Raw genomic sequence first — 19,407 nt, 5'->3', positions numbered from 1 at the left:
GACACCTATTAAGATACTAACCTCAAGTTCCTTTCCAGTGCATCCATTGGAATATGAATGTGTGTGAATGTTAGATAGAAAGCACTTCAATAGGAAAAGCATAGAAAAAAAGTGCTTGTATGCATGGGTGGGAATGGGTGAATGAAGCAAGTTGTGTAAAGCGGTTTGAGTCCTCAGAGTACAAAAGTGCCATATACGAAACCGTCCATTTAGTATTTACCATACTGTTTAATGAGAGTAAAGGAATTCTGATTCTGGATATATTGGGTAATTTAGTATAAATTAAAACATTAATAAGCCTGAAAAGAGACTCCTATGATGCAACAGTTAAGAACAAAAATATTTCTCCAAAGGATTTGTTGAATTATTCTACTGAGCTGTTAAATAAATAACAATAGAGTGATAATTTCCTTCTTTTCCTGTTCAAAGAAACTGGAAAAGGCAAGAATATAAAATTAGCTGTTTAGAGGTAGATAAAGGGGACGCTCTCTTCCATTTGCATCACCAGCAGAATACAGTAATGATGACTTAAATTCAGGAGAACTTTTTCAGAATTCTTTAAGGAATATGTCAAGAAATTCCACCAGTGTTGGTGCTCATAAATAAACATGTCAGCTGTTGTTAAAATCAAGAAAACTGCAGGGAAATTAAAAATCTGGAAATCTCCTGTGTGAGACAAAGGCGGGACTAAGATGTAGTCTTTGTGTTGATGATTTACTTGTTAAAGGCATTGAGCCTTGAATCATTTTTAAATATTTCTCTCACCAAAGATAACATGTAAGAAAACGGGAAGAGCAGGCCAAATTCAGAAGAGCACATAACACACATAACCTTCATGATTCACTTTTTAAAAATAAATTATCATCTTGTCATCTTCCTTTTTAGTTTTTGCCCTTAAACATTCGCTACAACACATCAAAAATAAAGAATAAAACCAGACTGCATAATATATTTAACATTGATAAAATAGCTGTTCATAATGACATCTGTAAGAAATCTTACTTACAAAAAAAAAAAAAAAAATATGAGTTGAATTTTAACTTAAGTTACATTTTGCTTCAGTTCTGGTGAATTCTGGATTCTGGATTCCTGCCTGTGACAGATTCCAGACATTTGCCTGCTTGTCTTCATGAATTAATTATTTAACCTTTACCTAATTATTTAACCCTGTTTCTGTGCAGGCACCATTCTTTGCATGTACTCTGAGCACACATTCACATTTTTTAAAATCAATAATTATTTCAGTCATTTAATAATTAAAATGCCACTCACCATTCAAATGCACATTGATTTCCTTATGTGTCTGATGGTGGATTTCCTTCTGCGTGGCAACACAGCGATAATAGTCGGTCTTTTTCACAGTAGTTTTGAGGGTGACGTAAAAGCGCTCTCCTTTCTTAGAGAACTCTGGCTCCTCAGAAGGAATGGTTTGATTGTTACTGTTCCACCACTCCACTGTAGGTTTGGGGTAGGCACCCTGAACATCACACTGAAGCAGCGCAGAGTCGTCTGTTTCTTTAAGATTTGTGACAGAAGGCTGTGGAGCTGCACCTACGAACACATAACAGATAGATCATATAAAAAAATGACAATTACATTTTTTTTCCTTGTTCATCTACTTTAAACGCAGATGTGTATTAATGCATGTTTGAAAAACAAGAAAATCAGAGTTTTACAGTTACAAGTAAGAGTTATATAAAGAATGGGAAAAGTTAAAGTTATTCAACAACTTTAAAATCTATTTTTTTCCAGCATCAAATTTGATCTTGCTTCCCAAACGGAAAACGTTAAAAAAAAAATAAATAAAAAAAAATTGTAACTTAGAAGCCAAGGGGAGATTCCATGTAAGTATTGTAAATTTAAATAAATATAAATAAATATTTGAACAGTTGTAGAGGTTACAGGAAATACCAACCACAAAATCTAAAATCTTCAAAATAAACATAAATTAGAATCCACACTTTCATTTAACTCATAAGTGGAAGCTTTTATAAATCTGAATTACACTCAGAGGGATGAGATATCTTTTGAGTATATGCAATTCATAAGGTTTTTTATTGGGCTGAACAGCTATGTGCACTGAACAAAATGCCTTCATCAATAATAGATTCACAGTTACTGAACTGATTGTTGATTATGTAATGAAACAAAAGATCTTCGTATCTTTGATGTGTGTGTGTGTGTGTCTTTATTTTTCAAAAAAACAAAAACAAAAACCCCCCCCAAAAAAACAAACAAATGGAAACATTTTTAACCTTCCTTTGGACTGCTTAAAGAAATAATATTTTGATACTTTGTAAGCTTCCAACCAGACGGTAAAGGTGTTGGTAGATCAATCTTTACCTATTAGCTATAAATTCACGTATATACATGACATTTACACACAAATGTAAACGAAAGTCACAAGTTACTCACCTTGAATGTTTCGAACCTTTAACCTTTTAAAACGTAGAGGTTGTATGCGACCCAAATTTACATGTAAAAAATTAATAGATAAACATACTAGATATTTTCATGTTGACGGCAAACAACCATACAGACATTTTATATGTCATTTCAAAGCTAAGATACTCGTTTTTCAGTAGATTCATGAATCTCAGTAAAGAATTTGCGACATAAAAACAATAACTTCTTTATTTACGGCCGTAAACAGTTACTATAGTTAAAACTGCCTTGTAGCTTCGCGGTTAAAAAGTTGTTTATTGGACCAAAAACAGACTTTTTAAAATAAACAGGACCTCGTTTTAAAGTACAAAACGCCACAGATTAACTTCTGCTAGTTTGAGTTCATCCAGGAGTAAAAATAACCTGACAAAAAAAAAGAATGTATGCACTTCTAAAGTTTTATCGGGGTTACACAAGGTATAAAACAACAATCTTAAATATAGTTTTAAAGTATTAATAAATAATTTCACCAATCCAGTTTGGGATCTCTGAAATCAGTAAACGCCCACGAGCAAAAATTAACCAAGTCAGATTGTTCTCCGACGTAAATGACGGACGCCAAAAGCCATTAATCCAATCAGCCAATCAGAAAAGAGGAAATTTATGCGAGCCGCATGGGTGTTTGATTGACAGCTGCTGCTGTCCAATAAAAAGTCACCGCAGTGAAACCACTCTTAGTTTGATGCAGGGAAAATCACCTGTCTGACCATATATGGAAGTTAATATAGTTAGCCTCGCTGTTAAAACTGAACGAAAATATGTCATAGAAAACTATTTTATCTGTCGAAAAAGATCCGATCAAATTATAATAAGTTTGTAAAACGTTATTTTTAATCATTTAAGACAACATTTTGTAGTTGGGTTTAGCATTTGAAAACATTTATTATGTAAAAAAAATAATGAATCCTTATTATTTGCTAATTTTCAAGATATTTTTGTGGAGTTTTTAATGAATTTGTTAGAGATACTCTGCTTTACACTCTGAATTAATCTCCATCATATCTTAGAGCCAATTCTGTATATCAGCATGATACTTGGCACATTTATTGTAGACAAATTAAAGACGATATCCTGTGAATTTCAGCCTTGTAGCTTTTATAATGACCGATTAAATGTATTTAACATATGAAGTAAAAGCTTAAAAACATCACGGCTTCAGTCATTTCCTGTATAATCATCAAACAAATGATCTGTTTTAGGGCTAAAGGTAAAACTAACAGACTACATTAAATATCACAGATTTGACTTCACAGTGATCAAACAGGCAGGTGTCAGCTATTTATGGTTTGGAAATTATTTAAAAGTTTATTCTGGTAGTTACAGACATGCAGAAGTGCACATGACTGTGAGAGGCTCTAACAGATTAATCTGCCCTCTGAAAGGGAAAAACACACACATGTGAGAGATGTTCGGATTCTCATCAAGTTGGCAGTTCAAACTGGAGAAAAGAAACTCAGAAGTGTTAATCTGACATACTAGAGGCATTTTATAATTCTGCACAAAAAAGATTTCACTGTGATACATTTAAACAAGAATCTGGTTTATGGTGCTGGATGTGTTAAAATCACACAGTCAAAGCTCAAATGTTTTAACAAAAACAAAATCAAACAACTCAACAGCTGTGTGTCTGATATATTGGGAGATGTGAACTTTTTTTTATTCAGTGTTTACAGCTGCATTCACACAGATTTTATTTTGTTCACTGAAGACTCTATGGGCACCTCAGATGTTTGATAAGTAGACAGGTGCAGGAGCAGCACGCACATGGGAAGGTTTCAGATTTGTTCATTCACTGTAGGTGTCCTGTAGGGGTGAGGCCCTGCCAGATGTTTCATCTGTAAATAATCAGCTGATTTATAACAGCACTCACCAACAACAAGTTCAATGCGGAATGTTTTCCACTGGACTGGATGATTGGAAAACTGCAGGTGTAGTTTCCATTGTCCTCCAGGGTAGTTTTATTTATTCTTATGGAGGCATTTCCGTGCTTCAGCTGTTCTGGAAAATGTGAGACTCGACCTTTGAACTCCTCATCTTGACCTTTGCTGTCTGTGCCGGCATCATACATGAACACCTCCTTTCGAGGAACTGTTCCTTCCTTCTTCCAGACAAACAGCATTGACTCAATGTTCTCATTGGTGCCGAGGGAGCAGGGTAAAATGACATCATCATCTTCCATCACAATCACAGGTGACGCTGAAAGAAAAAAACATGAATTAAACAATATAGAACGAAAGTCACATATGAGTCAGCGTTAGCCAATCAGGAGAAAGTTCACACTTGACGTTTATTAATCATGAACATTAAAATCCGATCAAAGTTGATTTTTTTTAAAGCCACAATAGATTTTTCCACTTCCATAAGTCCTTTTTTGAAATTACCCTTGCATTCACATTCTGTAAAGAAAGTGTGTGTGTGAAATCTGCTCTGCCATCTCTGGCTCTGCATTTGAGTCCACCATTACGTACAGGCCCCCGGGCCCCCCTTGACAAGGTCATTGTCAAACCACACCGTCTGTTACTGTTTGAGCCAATGTGAACTTAATGGAAGACAACTGAGGAGACCACTGTTTCACAAATCACAAAAAAGTGAGACTGGAATTTGCCAAAATGCATATTGACAAGCCACAAACCTGACGGAAGAATGTGTTTTGGACAGATGAGACAAAACTGGAGCTTTTTGGCATGCCACATCACCTCTATGTTCACTGCTGCAAAATTGAAGTCTACATAGAAAATTACACTGCCCAGTCTGAAACATGGAGGAAGCTCTGTTGCATTCTGGGATGCCATTACTGCAGCTGTTACAATGTGTCTTGAATCTCAGCAGGTATAATGGAAATCTTGAAGCTATTAATCCATTCTCCAAAAGTTGAATCTGTTCATCTGGACGTAGCGTCCAGATGAACAGACGCTATGTCTGTTCATCTCCAAAAGTTGAATCTGGAGATTCAACTTTTGGAGATTTACTTTCCTGGATGATTGGGAATGCATCAAGACCTATTAATGCATTATGGAGCCAAATCAGCTGGAGCAGTTTGCTCCTAAAAACGAGCCAAAATACCTGTCAACAATTTAAAGTTGTTGTTTTTTTTAAGATTCTTTTAAACGTCAACTCAAAAGCAGTGTCTGATTTTCATTAATTAATTTTCAGTATTAATTAATTTTACTTTTTTTATTTCGGTGAACATTGTGGTCTGACTCCAGGTTGTTGGTCCGGTGAACCACCTGTCACCTGACTAAAACAACTCTTCTCCACACTGTTGTCACTCATAGTGCTTTACAAAACCGAACATTACAGCTAACAGCTGGATTTTGTCATTTCAATGAAACTAGCCCAACAATGAAGAACCGCTGACTGCTAAGAGACAGACATTGAAAGAGGACAGTATAGCGTCACTTTCTTAACATAAAACTCATTGTTGCAGCATAAAAGTGATACCCTTAAAGTGATTGTTAGTTTAAGCCCCCCTTGTTTTACCCCCAAGCTATTGATTCTGTTCTGTCATGTTGCTTTCTGACAGAATATGGCACTAAACAGGTTTTAAAAACTTTAACACCCCCCCCCTTTTTGTCAAACAAACAAAGAAAAGAAATCCAGCTACACAGAGATATCTATGTCAGTTTTTGAGAACAGGGCTTTCAAATGTATGAAAATTTAATGTAAAGAAAATTTCATAAAGACAATTTAATATTTAAGAAATACCCTTAATCAGCTCACCATTAACTGTCTGAATGATCAGAAAGGTTTTTTATTTCCACTTGAGTATTGGTATCCAAAAATGTTAAACTGATAAGAATTAGAAACAGATCCAGTCTGTCTTTTAGATCAGCTGAGCTCGCAAAGCTCTACCTGCCAGTTTGTCAGTTTAATATCAGAGTCATTAACAGCCTCATGTCAATGGATCACACAGTATTTTAACTCTGGCTGTAGTAGAAAAAAAATCTCAGGAAATTGAACGTACAAACGTTCTCCACCCTTTAGCGCCTCGTCATTGACGGTACCACTCCCTCAAAAAATGGCAGCAAATGGAGCTGTAATAAAACCTGAAAGAGTTTAAAAAATAAACCTCACCCCAATAAATGAATTTCATTTTTGCAGATGCTGCACATTAATCTGTCGTTTTATTATTTTAAACTAAAATGCGGCTGCATTAAAAGCTGGTGTCACAGGTGTAGACTCCGCAGTCATCCACCCACTAAAGCAGCAGCCTGAGCAGCGTTAAATCTCCATCCAGTGCTCCCGTGAAACGTGACAGCGCCTGCACACATGATCAGTCTAAATCAATGAGTTTCTTACCGGATTCAGCACCAAACGTCAGTCCGGACAAAGTCAGGAAACAGATGCTCGGAAACAGAAGTGCTAGAAGCTCCATGTCTGCAGAAACCCTCTGAGGATCAAATACGGTGACTATTCTGTGTAACCAAGATCAGAGCCACCCCTCTCCTCTCAGCACTGACGCAGTAAAAAACAACAACAACAACAAAACAGTTTCAGTTTCTAGTGTCTTGAAGTAGTCAGCCATAACTGCACTTCCGGTGTGATACGTCACAACATCGTCGGCTTTTACTTAATAACAGTGACAGTTATACACAAACAATGACAAGAGAAAGACTAATAAGCAGAAATAACTGGGTATGTCAGAAAGGCTGGGTACAGGTTGGGGTAAAGTGAGAGTACCCCTCCTGTCTCCAGTATCTGCAGCCTTTAAGGTCAAACTAAAATCTTTATATAATTTTAAACCAAAAATCAAGGTTTTTCATGTTGTCACTTTTTTGCACAGTCCCTCAGCTTCCTATGACTTCTAATAAAACCTGCATAAAGCGAAGCAAATAAAGCAAACTCCACGAATTACAAAAATGATGGCAAGGATAGCCATTTTGTAGCAACTACCTGTTACTAATAGTGTAACTCTACTATAATTAAATCGAATTTCCAAGTACTTTACTGAAATTATGACGTAATTAAATTGAACCTAACTATAAAATTAAGTACAGGATAATTTCTCAATATCTTACACTGAGATTTTATTGTACTTTGTTATGTTGGCTTAACCTCGACCTGCTTTTATTATACACTGTGTGCATCTCAGATGTTCCAGTATGTGACTGTCCTTCTTTATCTATAAAAATGTAATACTGACTCTTCTACCTTATCTGCTTACAATAAAAAAAAAAATAAACACAAGGAAACACTGGAGACCACAGACCCATGTGAACTTATAATGATGGAAACAAGTGTAATGTTATTTGAGTGATCTGAGGCAAGTTTTAAATGATGTTGTAAACACCTTTCCATTCAGAGGATAGTCTACCTTTTCCACAAGGTTTAGACTGTGTCAGATGTAGCCAGGTCTTTCGCTCAGCTATTTTTTACAGCAGTAGGTGTGGAGAGCAGTACCCGATATGATCCCACCCACCAGGGATGTGACCACATCTTTCTTTTTTTTTATTACCTTGGCAAGCATCCAGTCTCCGTGCTTTACTGGAATGGATGGCTGGAACAGCTCAGGTATATATACACTTGGTCTATAAGATATTTCCTTGGGGCTTTTTTTTTTTTTTAATTTAAGAATTTTAAATGTAAGCAAGAGAATTTTGAAATTGATACGATATTCAACAGGGAGCCAATGTAAGTTGGCTAAAACTGGTGTGATGTGATCATAATTTCTAGTACCAGTTAAGAGACGCGCAGGAACATCAGCGGGACCTGAACAGAGGGGCTAGGCTCAGGCATTTTTCCCCAGGAGACAAATTGCTTGCATTGCTCCCTTCTTCTTGGGGGGAGGCTAGGATGGAAGGCTCTCCAGCCTAAGTCAATTGATGGAGGGTATGTGTAGGGGTGTGGCTCAGCTGCAGGGAACAGGATAAGCAGTGGGTTCAGGGTTTGGTGAGGAGGGGAGACTGACCAACACAGCTGATCTCCATTATCTGATCATGCTTCCCTTGTTTAAGAAGGATCCCAGGACCTGATGGGAGAGCTGTATGGTGTGTGCTGAGCTGCTGAAGACAACTGTCCAGTCCTTACTGGTGTGAGTAAAAGAGAAGGCTGAGGGTAAATGGCCTGCATACATTCAGTCATTCACCCACTGGTGATGGCAAGCTACATTGTAGCCACAGCTGCTTCCGGACACTGGCGCCACCAGGCCTTCTGACCACCACCAGTAGGTGCCACCGCTACCAGTAGTATCTTGTCCAAGGATATTTGGCATGCAGCTAGGAGGAATCCAGCCTGGAATCGAACCACCGACCATCTGATTAGTGGCTGACCTGCTACAGCCACCCCTAGGGGTAGAGCTGGTTTAAGTGCAGAGGGCAATAAAAGACGGTGAGAGAGAAACAAGCCTAATATCCTGAACATTCGTGTCAGTGTTCAAACTGAGCTTTGGTAATTCTGAATCAAAGACAGAGAGGAAGAGGTCACATCTTAAATCTGTATTATTAATCACAACCATTACATGACTAAGGCTATGTCCACACGTACCCGGGTATTTTTGAAAACGCAGATTTTTCTATGCGTTTGCACCTTTAAATCCACACGTAAACGGCGTTTTCGGTCACTGAAAACGGAGATTTCTAAAACGCCTGCCAGGGTGGATATTTTCGAAAACTCCGTTTTGCATTTACGTGTGGGCGAGGAAAACGGAGAAAACGCATGGCGTCATAGGTGTGCGCCTTTTTGACGTCACACTGTGCGCCACGTTATTGTTTCGGTGAAATTAATTTCTACAATACTGTTACTGTTAATTGTACTCTCTGCGGTGTTTAAATGCTTACATATACACACACAGTTACTGTCCCTCCACACATACGACTCGGTTTGCTTCTATGCCCCATCTTTGTTTACTATTTCCCACCGAGGCTCCTAGACTTCTGATTGGCCAACATTTCTACACGGTTAGGAATATATATGCGCCACCTGCTGCTTTGGCATGTTCCTAGCAGCGTTTTCCTTCATTTCTGCGTTTACGTGTGGACGGGATTATTTTTTAAAACGAAAACGGAAAATCTCCGTTTTCAAAAATACCCGTGTACGTGTGGACGTAGCCTAAAGGTCTATAAATAAACCTCCCAGCAGCACCTTAGGGTAGGGCAGGGGTCGGCAACCCGCGGCTCTTTAGTCCTTATACTGCGGCTCCGGGTGGTTTGGGAAAATAGAAGAAGTATTTCGCTGAAGTACATTTTATTTGTGTTTAGTTCTTTTTTTGACTTGTAGTTCTACATTGGAAGATTATTGTGATTTTGAAATATAAAAATAAAATTCTATCTTATTATTTTTTTCATCGCTCAAAATAAACGTCACACTCGCGGAAGCCGGTATACCCGCCGAAACGCCGTGCATTTATCGAGACTTTCAACCCCAGATAGGCCAATTATGGATCTTCGGATCCACATTATGTCAGCAGCTGTTCTCCACCGTGAACTATGTTAAAGACAAACACCGCTCACGCCTGACAGATGACAGCTTACAGTCCTGCATGAAGATGAAAGCCCCGATTTGCAGACGCTGTGCGCCGAGGTTTGGGACCAGAAGTCCCATTGTAAACATATCACGGCAGACCCGACGATGTTTGCATGGACACGCTTTTCAGCATCTCTTTATTGACCACTTTTCACACGGTTTGCTGTGCGCATACAGCCGGCTGTAGCTTTTCAGCTCACAGCCCGACATACACCACCAACAACACAACAGCAGAGAGCACAGACTTTAAGGCGGCGAGCGCGATTGCGGTGCCGCTCAGGTGTGTCCGACTCCCATGCAGCGGCACTGCAAACCACGCCCGCCACACACATTAACAAGGTAAAATACATATTTAGGCAGAATTTTGCAAATATCTATTTTTTTTAGCAGCATAGAGCTTTTTTCCCAATTCCTTTTTAAAAGTCAGGTCAAGGCTTCAAAAGCCTTGACCTGAAAAGGGTGGCGGCTCACAACAGTTTTTGTTTGCTACATGGATCATTTTAGTTCAGCTGGGTGTCTTTCCTTTTGTTATATTTCTTTAAGAGTTCAAAATGTGTTAATTACATAAATAAAATGTAATTTTCTCTGTAGCACTTCATGGATTTCATAAGCAACACACCTTAGTTGCTCTGTGGATTCTTTTAAAAAGCAGTTAAAAACCTTTCTGTTCAAACAAGCCTTTTGTTGATCTACATATTTTATATTCTTTACATTATTTACATTTGATCTTTTACATTGTGTATAAAGTCTATTGATTGTATTGTTTATTTTAATATTTGTGTACAGCACTTTGTGACTGCCTGTCTGTGAAAAGCGCTTAATAAATAAACTTTACTTACTTACTTTAGTTGTCCGCACAAAGCACAAAAAACAATATATACAGTGTTATCTTCATTTTAGATTTCAAAAAGTATTTGCGGCTCCCAGTGTTTTCTTTTGCGTGGAAACCGGGTCCAAGTGGCTCTTTGGGTGTTAAAGGTTGCAGACCCCGGGGGTAGGGTCTACCTTACAATATAAAGCGCCTTAAGGTGACTGTTGTTGTGATTTGGTGCTGTATAAATAAAATTGAATTGAATTGTAAAGAAAATCCAGGATGAGGTTGTAATCACATGACCTCAGCTGATGCCAAAGTAATGTGCAACTGTAATCACAAGATAATCAAATGTTATAGTAATCTACAGCTTTTCAGGAGTGGGTTATGGACATCAATTCTATTTTTCTGCACAAAAGGACAAGAGCGCAATGCTAAAGTCCGAACTGCATCCAGGACAGAAACAACTGCATTGCACTGCTAACACAACTTTGACTCATTGCAAGCACCTGTACAGACACTATGCTAACATTCTTTTGCTTTTTCATACATAAAAACTAAAATAAAGCTCTTGTGTGTTCTCATTAGGACAGGAATTTCTGTTGGTGTGTGAAACTGCAGACTCGGGGAACTGGTAATTATGTGACAATGTGTATCAGGTAATGCAAAATGAATACAAATTACATTATCCAGAGAGTAAATAATACTGCATTACTTTTAAGACAAGTAACAAGTCATATACAATGCATTTTCTTTTGAGGAACACTGGATCTGAGCTGATTATTGGGAACCATGCTGGCTCATGCTGTGTGATCAAGGTTCAGACTGAGCTGAATGCTGATGTTCAGCTGCAGCTGTTGTTACACATGTTCCAAGCTAATTAAAACAGAAACCAGTTCAGTGGGTCACTCAGTGTTCTTACTGCTTTCAGGTCCAAATGTTACTCCACTTAAACATTGCTGGAATGTCACTAACGGACTCCTGACAGAGAAACACTCATTCCAGCGCACTCAGCTGCTGAAGGCACCAACACTCCTAGATTTAGTTTTGCATATCAGGCAACAGATATTCTGTGCAATTAGAGATTTTATTTGACAGGCCCGTTTTAAATAAAGAATATCTGCTGTGAAATTGACTTAACATATGACCTACAGTTTAATAACTTTGATTTTCTTTTAAAAAGATTTGAAGACACAGAAACATAAAAAAGTCTAAATAGTCTATTTTAATGTAGTCATTTTCATTTTTTGGACACTTGCAGAAATCTTTAAACAGCCTTTTGAAATGAGATTATAATGTAAAATCATCAATTACCAGCATAAACACACTTTCAGTATAATCACAATATCAGTCATGAACAGCATACCTCACAGACTGGCTTGGCACCTTCAAAAAGAAATAAAGAAACATACAGGCTCATTTATAATCTGCCTGAAATCATTCTGAGTTTCACACTATTTTACAGTAACTCACCAAATACTCATTATCTGTGTGTTTATGGCTAAAAAAGATGCTGAAAAATGATGAAGACCACTGCTCAAATCGCTCAGTTCCCTCTCTTATAGTTTGTTCTCTTTTTTATGTCACTTTCTTTGTTTAAGTGTCATGCCTTACTCTATGATCTTGCTTTCCTTTCACATTACATTTAGAAAAAAATACAAATAAGGCAACTTGGATCAAACCGTTCAGGGACAATTGCACTGCTTTTAATGCAGTTTCATCACTTTTATCCAGGAAATTTATTCTTAATAGCAATTCTTAATAACACTCCGGTGTATAGTTATACATCCTGGAAAACGTAATAGCAATGCACACCCAACTTTAAGAAATAGAATGCAGTGGGTGGAGATCTCTGAAGTGGAGGTTATGTCCCATCCTTTGCACAACTTCCTCCTTCACAGCAGGAGAATTTAAGCACTGGAGAGATTGGTCTGCGCGGTCTTTATTTTTTAGATAACCTGCTGCTCTATATCCTTCCCATGTCAGAGCACTTGCCTCCTCCTGTATTCCCTGTGGAACTGCCGGGGGGTACAAAATGATATTAATAAAATCATATATGTGTTGATTATATGTAACTGTATAAATTCTGTATACATGTTTTATCACGGCAACATAGGTAATGTTTCAATTTTTTAGGATACAGATTTCCAGGTGACAATTGCATCATTCCAAATTGAATAATAAAACTAATTCTTATTGTAATTAAATAAAATGATATTTAATGAAAGAGGAAATCTGGAAAACAAAAGCAATGACTTGAACAGTAGCTGGAAATGTATAAATATATGATGTGGATTTTCTGTTGAAACACTTAACATCATGGGTAAGATGATATACCACATTATTCAAACTCACCTCAACCTTTGCATAAATATTAAACAGAAGCAAGAATTCCAACGATTCCAAAAATAACAGAAACAAGAGCAGCTCTAGTCATTCCAGTCCCAGACCGAGTAACTGAAACAAAAAAAAAGTGACATTACTCTCACAATAAAAGGAAACATGTACTGAACATAGACTACAACCTTTAAACTGAAGACATAAAAGGTGATCTAAAGTTTATGACAGTTAACAGTGATCTACAGATGAAACTCTGCTTATCTGAAATCTCCTTGTGTACAGTGAGAGTAACAGAATGCAGATACACAAACATGTTTGGCTGTGCTGCTGAAACCTTATATTTCACTAGAGAAGTTTGGGTGCTCATCAAATACAAGCTGAATATGGTAATTTTGTCAACTTTTGATAAATCAGATTATACATCACCACATTAATGTGCGTGTGTTATTTCAGTCTTTCAGAAACCTTTCTCTGTTCTGATAATTTCATTTAACTTTACTGAACTTTGGGGGAAAAAAAAGAAGATTTATTGAAGTATAAAAATGTGTTTTAATTTAGTGGAATTCTTTGAACTTGAATGTGTTAGGCTCATCAAAGTGCAAGATGTAATAAACTTGCCATAGCCAGTACCGGAGTGAATTTGGACTTGAATGGAGGTGCATTAGTGAAGGAAAAAGATGAGTTGAGGGAAGAACAAGAGAATTATTGCAAAACTGAATGTGGCACAACAATTTTTGTTCTTTTATAAATTGTAATTGAAGTTGAAATTCAATTATTTGCGGGAACCTACTACAAAACGTGTAACATACAAAGCCTTCAGCTTTATATGTGCCCCTCGTTTATCCAGGTCAGATTCCCAATCAGATTGTGAAAAAGTGGTTCAGGCACACGTCTTTTTAACACATAAACTGGCCACCGCAGAGTCCAGGCCTTAATTCAAAGACAATCTTTGGGATGAGCTGGAGAGGATTTTATGTAGCTGTCTGGCTCATCAGTACAAGAGCTTGGCAAACAAACAAACAAACAAAACCTACTACTTAATTTGCACTCATAATTATATTATGATCATTGATTATTTCTTTCATAGTTATTTACAACCAGTGACAGGTAATCCCACTTGTTTCTCCCAATGTTGCTATATCTATGGGAAATAGGCCTTGCCTTACCCATACCTCAGTAAAACTTAATGGATAATATTACAATTTACCATGTGATTGGAAAGCCATGCTTTGGTTTCAAAACAACAAGTGTTGATGGCAAAAATACTCAGCATGAGGCATCGCAGACTAATCAATGCTATCACAGCAGCAGCAGCTGTTTTTTTTAATATACAGTGTATGTTTAGGAGTTAGTTAATTTATTAACCTTTGGTTAGAAACTGGCTTTCTCCCCTTTATGCCGTTTTTGCATGGGCTCCCATCTTCTCTCTTAAGATCTGGTGGTATTTGTATGTTATCAAATATTCTTTGGGCTATAGAAACATTGAGACATCTCATTTTGTATGCACAAACTTAACATCAACAGAATTTGATTTAATGTTTGGAAGTCTTCAAAAAGAAGGACAATTGGTCTATCAAGAGGAACTCAAATGTCTGTTCGGCATGATGTACAGTTTTGTGACCATAGTTTATGCCCTCAAATATTTTGGAATTTCTATAATAGAAACCAAATATTCTTCAAAAAGGTCTTCCCAACTGTTCCCACAAATGGTGGCACTTGTAGGTCGCTTTGCTTTCACTCTTCTGTTCAGTTCATCCCAAACCAGCTAGATGAAGTTTAAGTCTGGAGACTGTGCTGGACACTCCATGTTTTCAAGCTTACCATCTTGTTCTTTTTTCATAAAGTAGTTCTGGCATGGAATTGTGTTTTGGGTTATTACCTTGCTGCAGGATGAACTCCTGGCCACCTAGGCGCATACCAGAGGGTACTGCATGGTGCTGCAGAATCCTGTGGTAACCGTTTTGGTTCAGGGTGACTCTCACTCTGTACAAGTCACCGTGTGCAAAACAGCCCCAGACCATCACACTTCCTCCTCCATGTTTACAGTTGATGCCACCAACTGTGGAACCATGCTCTCACCTACTCAATGGTGTACAAAGATCCATCATGATGAACCAAAGATTTCAAATTTTGATTCATCTCTCCATAACACCTTCTTTCAGTCTTCAGTACTTCATTGAAACTGTTTCAAGGCCCAGGCAAGCCTCTTTGTCTTATTCTGATGTCTTGGCAACAGTGTTGGGCAAGTTACTTTGAAATAGTAATTCAATTATAGTTACTAGTTACTTCTTCAAAAAAGTAACTGAGTTAGTAACTGAGTTACAATATTCTAAAAGTAATTAATTACTTGAAAAGTAACTATTGCGTTACTTAAAAAAAACAAACAAAGAACGTTTAACCCTCTGGGGTCCAGGGTATAATTGGCCATTTTTTTACTACTCTTGATTTTCTCTCCACATTTTACCTTTAAAAACTGTTTATTTGCCTTGTTTGGTATCATTCTTTTTAGCACAACCTCGCGTGCCTGAATTTACAGTTATGTTCTCATTTTGTCATACTGTATAACCAGAATTGATCTAAAATCAGACAAAAAACATAAAATCACAGTAGAAAAAGTTATATTTTTACTGTAACAACCATAAACATGTTTAATGAATCATATTTCATAACTTTAAATGCAAATATTAATTGTCAATTTTAAAATCCTATGCACAAGTTTTGCAAACAACAAATTTATTTGCATCCATTTACCTTTTACCCTTTTTTAAAATAACCATTTCAAACTATTTACAGAACAATCAGCTGTTCTTCAATAAGATGCCACACAAATTATTTGTGCCACTAAAAAAAAAATCATTTCTGTCCACTATAAAGGAGAACATCACAGCCTGATACCTGCAGGTCTGACAGCAGCAGGTGTATCACTGCTGTTTCTACCTGGAGACAGCAGTCACCTCATTGTTCTGACACACAACACAAAACTATCCACAACACTACACACTAACTACACAAGACAACACATTAACTACACACTCCAAACATGCTAAACGTCACAAATCTCTCACATCTCAAAACTCGCTCTCTCTCTCTTCCTGCTCTCTCTTTCTCCCTCTCCCTCTCTCTGTCACTCCTAAAACTTCCCCTGTTTTGTTTTGTTTTTTGCTCATAAGCAGAGAGTGCTTGCTAGCGCTAACGTGGCGAAACTATTGAGGAAAAAACACCGCGTATATCTTGTTTATCATGACTCTGGTTTTACGTGGCCTATCGACACAATTTAAAAACTGGTATATATCACCTTGTTGCTTTGACTTTAAGTGGTCACGTGATTGACTTACCACGACTGCTTTATTCTTCCTCAGTCAAACAGCAGCACTCGATTGTTTTGCCCCCTGAGCTCCAGGTGTTGTGCTAGACAGTGATCGTGATTGCCGTCAGCGGGAGCGCGCAGCTGCTTAAAGCTGTAGCGCCCAGATTACTTACAGCTACTTCCTGCAGCTGATATAAGATGCGGTAAGCTGAACACAGCTTCAAACGTCTGTTTGTTGAAAAATAGTAACGGACCGCGTTTCCTTGTTAGTAACTGTAACGGCGTTGTAACGATAGGAATAGTAATTAGTTAGATTACTCGTTACTGAAAAAAGTAACGCCGTTAGTAACGCCGTTACTTGTAACGCCGTTATTCCCATCACTACTTGGCAATGGCTTTCTTGCTTCAACTGGACCTGTCAAACCTGCAGCTCGAAGTCTTCTCCTTACAGTCAAAACTGAGACTTGCTTACCACGATTATTTTTGAACTGTGCTTAAAGCCTTGGTACAGTGAGCCGCCTATCATGCAAGCTGTTGGCTCTCAGAAACTTGCTTTCTGATTCTGTTGTGGCTTTGGGTCTGCCAGAGCTCTTTCTGTCAGAGATTCCCCCAGTTTCTGAGGGCTTTTGATGGTGAAGGGGACTATACTCACTGATACCTTGACTTTCTTTTCAAAGGACCTACACTTTTAAGGGTTATGATGGTCTGCCTCTCTTCAATTGTTAATTGCCTTTTTCTCATCAGTTTAGCAAAACACTACTTTCCGCAGGACAATACTGATGAAATAATGTTCACGAGGGCTTGGCACCACAGTGTATTCCATTACTACTTTTACAACCACCCCCCGATACAAAAAGGGTGATCAGAAAAATTGGGACACTTGTAGGAATTCGTAGGATCAACTTTCAAGGCTTGAATTACCTCCACTGCTGCAGAACAGCTTTAAACTATTAACCCATGTTCCCTTAAAATAGATTTTTGTATAGTTCAGGTACATTATTTTTCAGTCTTGGTATTATCTTTATACCCATTTAAGATATTCACTGGATGAGAGCTGCTTGAATTTCAATAAAAAAATGGAAGAATTGGGGTGTTCTAAAACTTTTGACCGATAGTGTATATGCGATTCATATACTAAAATAATTTATTAGATGAATATAGACTAAACAAAAGTTTGCTTTTTTTCTCTTGAATTAAACACTAAGTTTGTTTTTATCAGTGTTCATTCAGCTGTCTTGCTCTCTACTGATCCAGAAGCCAAACTGTTTATTGTTCAAGTTTTCAGATTTAAGTTTTCAGTGTTTCCTCCCAGACCACATTCTTAGTGTTCAATCATTCAAAGCACACTCACATTTTAATTTTTTTACACCTAGTTGAAGAATGAAATACCACTCACCATCATGCACACAGATCTTTGAAGAAGGAATCTGATGCCCAATGTCCATCTGTGTGGCTACACAGCGATAGCAGCCAGGCTTGGTCACAGTAGTTTGGATGGTGATGTAGGAGAGACCGTGTTCTTCTTTGTACTGTAACATCTTAGAATGAAGTGTTTTGTTATTATTGTCCCACCACTCTACTGTAGGTTTAGGAGAAGCACCTAGAACTTCACACTCCAGCTGTCCTTTTGTTTCAAGCATTGTGACATATGGCTTTGGAGCTGCACCTGTGAATAAACACACACGTAATAAAAATAATTTGGCCTTTGCAGGTTCTAAAATGATTTAAAGAGAACTTCATATGAACAAACACACACAACATATTAAACTGTGCCATTATTTATTCAACTAAACTAAACCAAAATACAGAAACTCATTAAAAAGACAAAAAAAACACAAAAACGGCCTTGCCCATCGTATAATCATGTTGGCCAGCCTTGTGGGATTTTGAGCAGCTGTACCACTTTCTTTATTCTTCGATAAGCCAGGGCCAAGCCTACTATGATCAGCCAGAACCCCATTATCATGTTCTGAAGAGGTAGATGTCTTTCAAACATCCTCCATTGAAAGTGTTGCCAGGCACACGACACTCCACTTCTCCTAACCATCGTGTGTCCGGCAGCAAACGTCCCTGCAGGACGATCGGGCTCTCCCGAGCCCAGGCTTCTCATCAAGAAGAAGGTGTCAATTTCGTTAAGAGACCAGTTGATCAAATCCATAATTCCTTAGTTTTTAGAGAACAAGACTGAGGGAGTCTCTGAAGGTAAGAAACTGGGGAGTTGCTAGCTATGAACCCATTCCTGCTAAGTTGTGCTTAGCAGTAATGACTTTTAAGAGGACACTGCTCTTGGACTTAACTTTTTGGCCTCAACTCAAATAACAGATTTACCTTGTACTTGTTTTATGTCAACTCCCCTTATGTTCTTGATCTGTGCTGGATATTTCTTTGTACTACAAACTAGGTTTAAGTTCCTGATCAAAGCTAATTGAAAACACTCAGTTCTAGCTGGATGCTTCCCAAAAGCCACAATATTCATGTTTTCATAAAGTTTTAGTTTAGATGTAGACTTTAGAATAAAGTTTAGAAGCTTGTTGTGGCACAACAATGTTTTTTCGACTATGTTCTTTTAAAAATTGTCATTGAAATTAAAATTCAATTATTTGCAGGGACCTAATGTAATCTGTTATCAACATCTATTATGTTGGTTTTCATTTATTTATATATTTTAGCACTGATGTCAGTAATTTTTCTTGCATGCTCAATCAACCAGGTAAGTAAGCAAAAAAGTTGATTATGTTCATCTGGACATTTTCAGTGGGAGAAATGTTTCATCACTCATCCAAGTGACTTCCTCAGTCTGAGCTGACTGCAGGTTTCCCCAACCTGGAAACATGGGTGTGCCATGGGTTCCCCAGTTTCACCCATTGTGGCCAATTTGTACATGGAAGAAGTGGAAAAAAGACGGCTTTGTTACCCTACCCTGGAACACCACCAAGTCATTGGTTCAGATATGTGGATGACACCTGGGTGAAAATCAAATCTCAGGATGTACCACAATTGACGGATCACATTAACTCGGTGGACCAACACATCAAATTCACCA

At 37.7% G+C, this 19,407-nt stretch overlaps 1 protein-coding gene across 3 annotated transcripts in view; it reads right to left on the bottom strand.

Annotated features, from left to right (window-relative positions):
- LOC120432774 (butyrophilin-like protein 10) overlaps positions 1-19,407 on the bottom strand; it is a 40,464-nt gene that overhangs the window by 7,123 nt on the left and 13,934 nt on the right. For 2 of the 3 annotated variants that reach the window (XM_039612588.1, XM_039612589.1), the window contains exons 4-6: positions 17,761-18,030; positions 13,073-13,174; positions 11,946-12,735 (exon numbers count right to left, since the gene is read on the bottom strand). In XM_039612588.1, the coding sequence (XP_039468522.1) occupies positions 13,092-13,174; positions 17,761-18,030 (353 nt within the window). In that variant the 3' untranslated portion in view covers positions 11,946-12,735; positions 13,073-13,091. Of the gene's footprint in view, positions 1-1,272; positions 1,552-11,945; positions 12,736-13,072; positions 13,175-17,760; positions 18,031-19,407 lie in introns of those variants that run through there. The other variant, XM_039612590.1, reaches the window with a different exon arrangement.

Source organism: Oreochromis aureus, linkage group 5, assembly GCF_013358895.1.
Source record: "Oreochromis aureus strain Israel breed Guangdong linkage group 5, ZZ_aureus, whole genome shotgun sequence".
In the NCBI taxonomy this organism is placed as follows: domain Eukaryota; kingdom Metazoa; phylum Chordata; class Actinopteri; order Cichliformes; family Cichlidae; genus Oreochromis; species Oreochromis aureus.
This window is presented reverse-complemented; position numbering and strand designations above follow the sequence as displayed.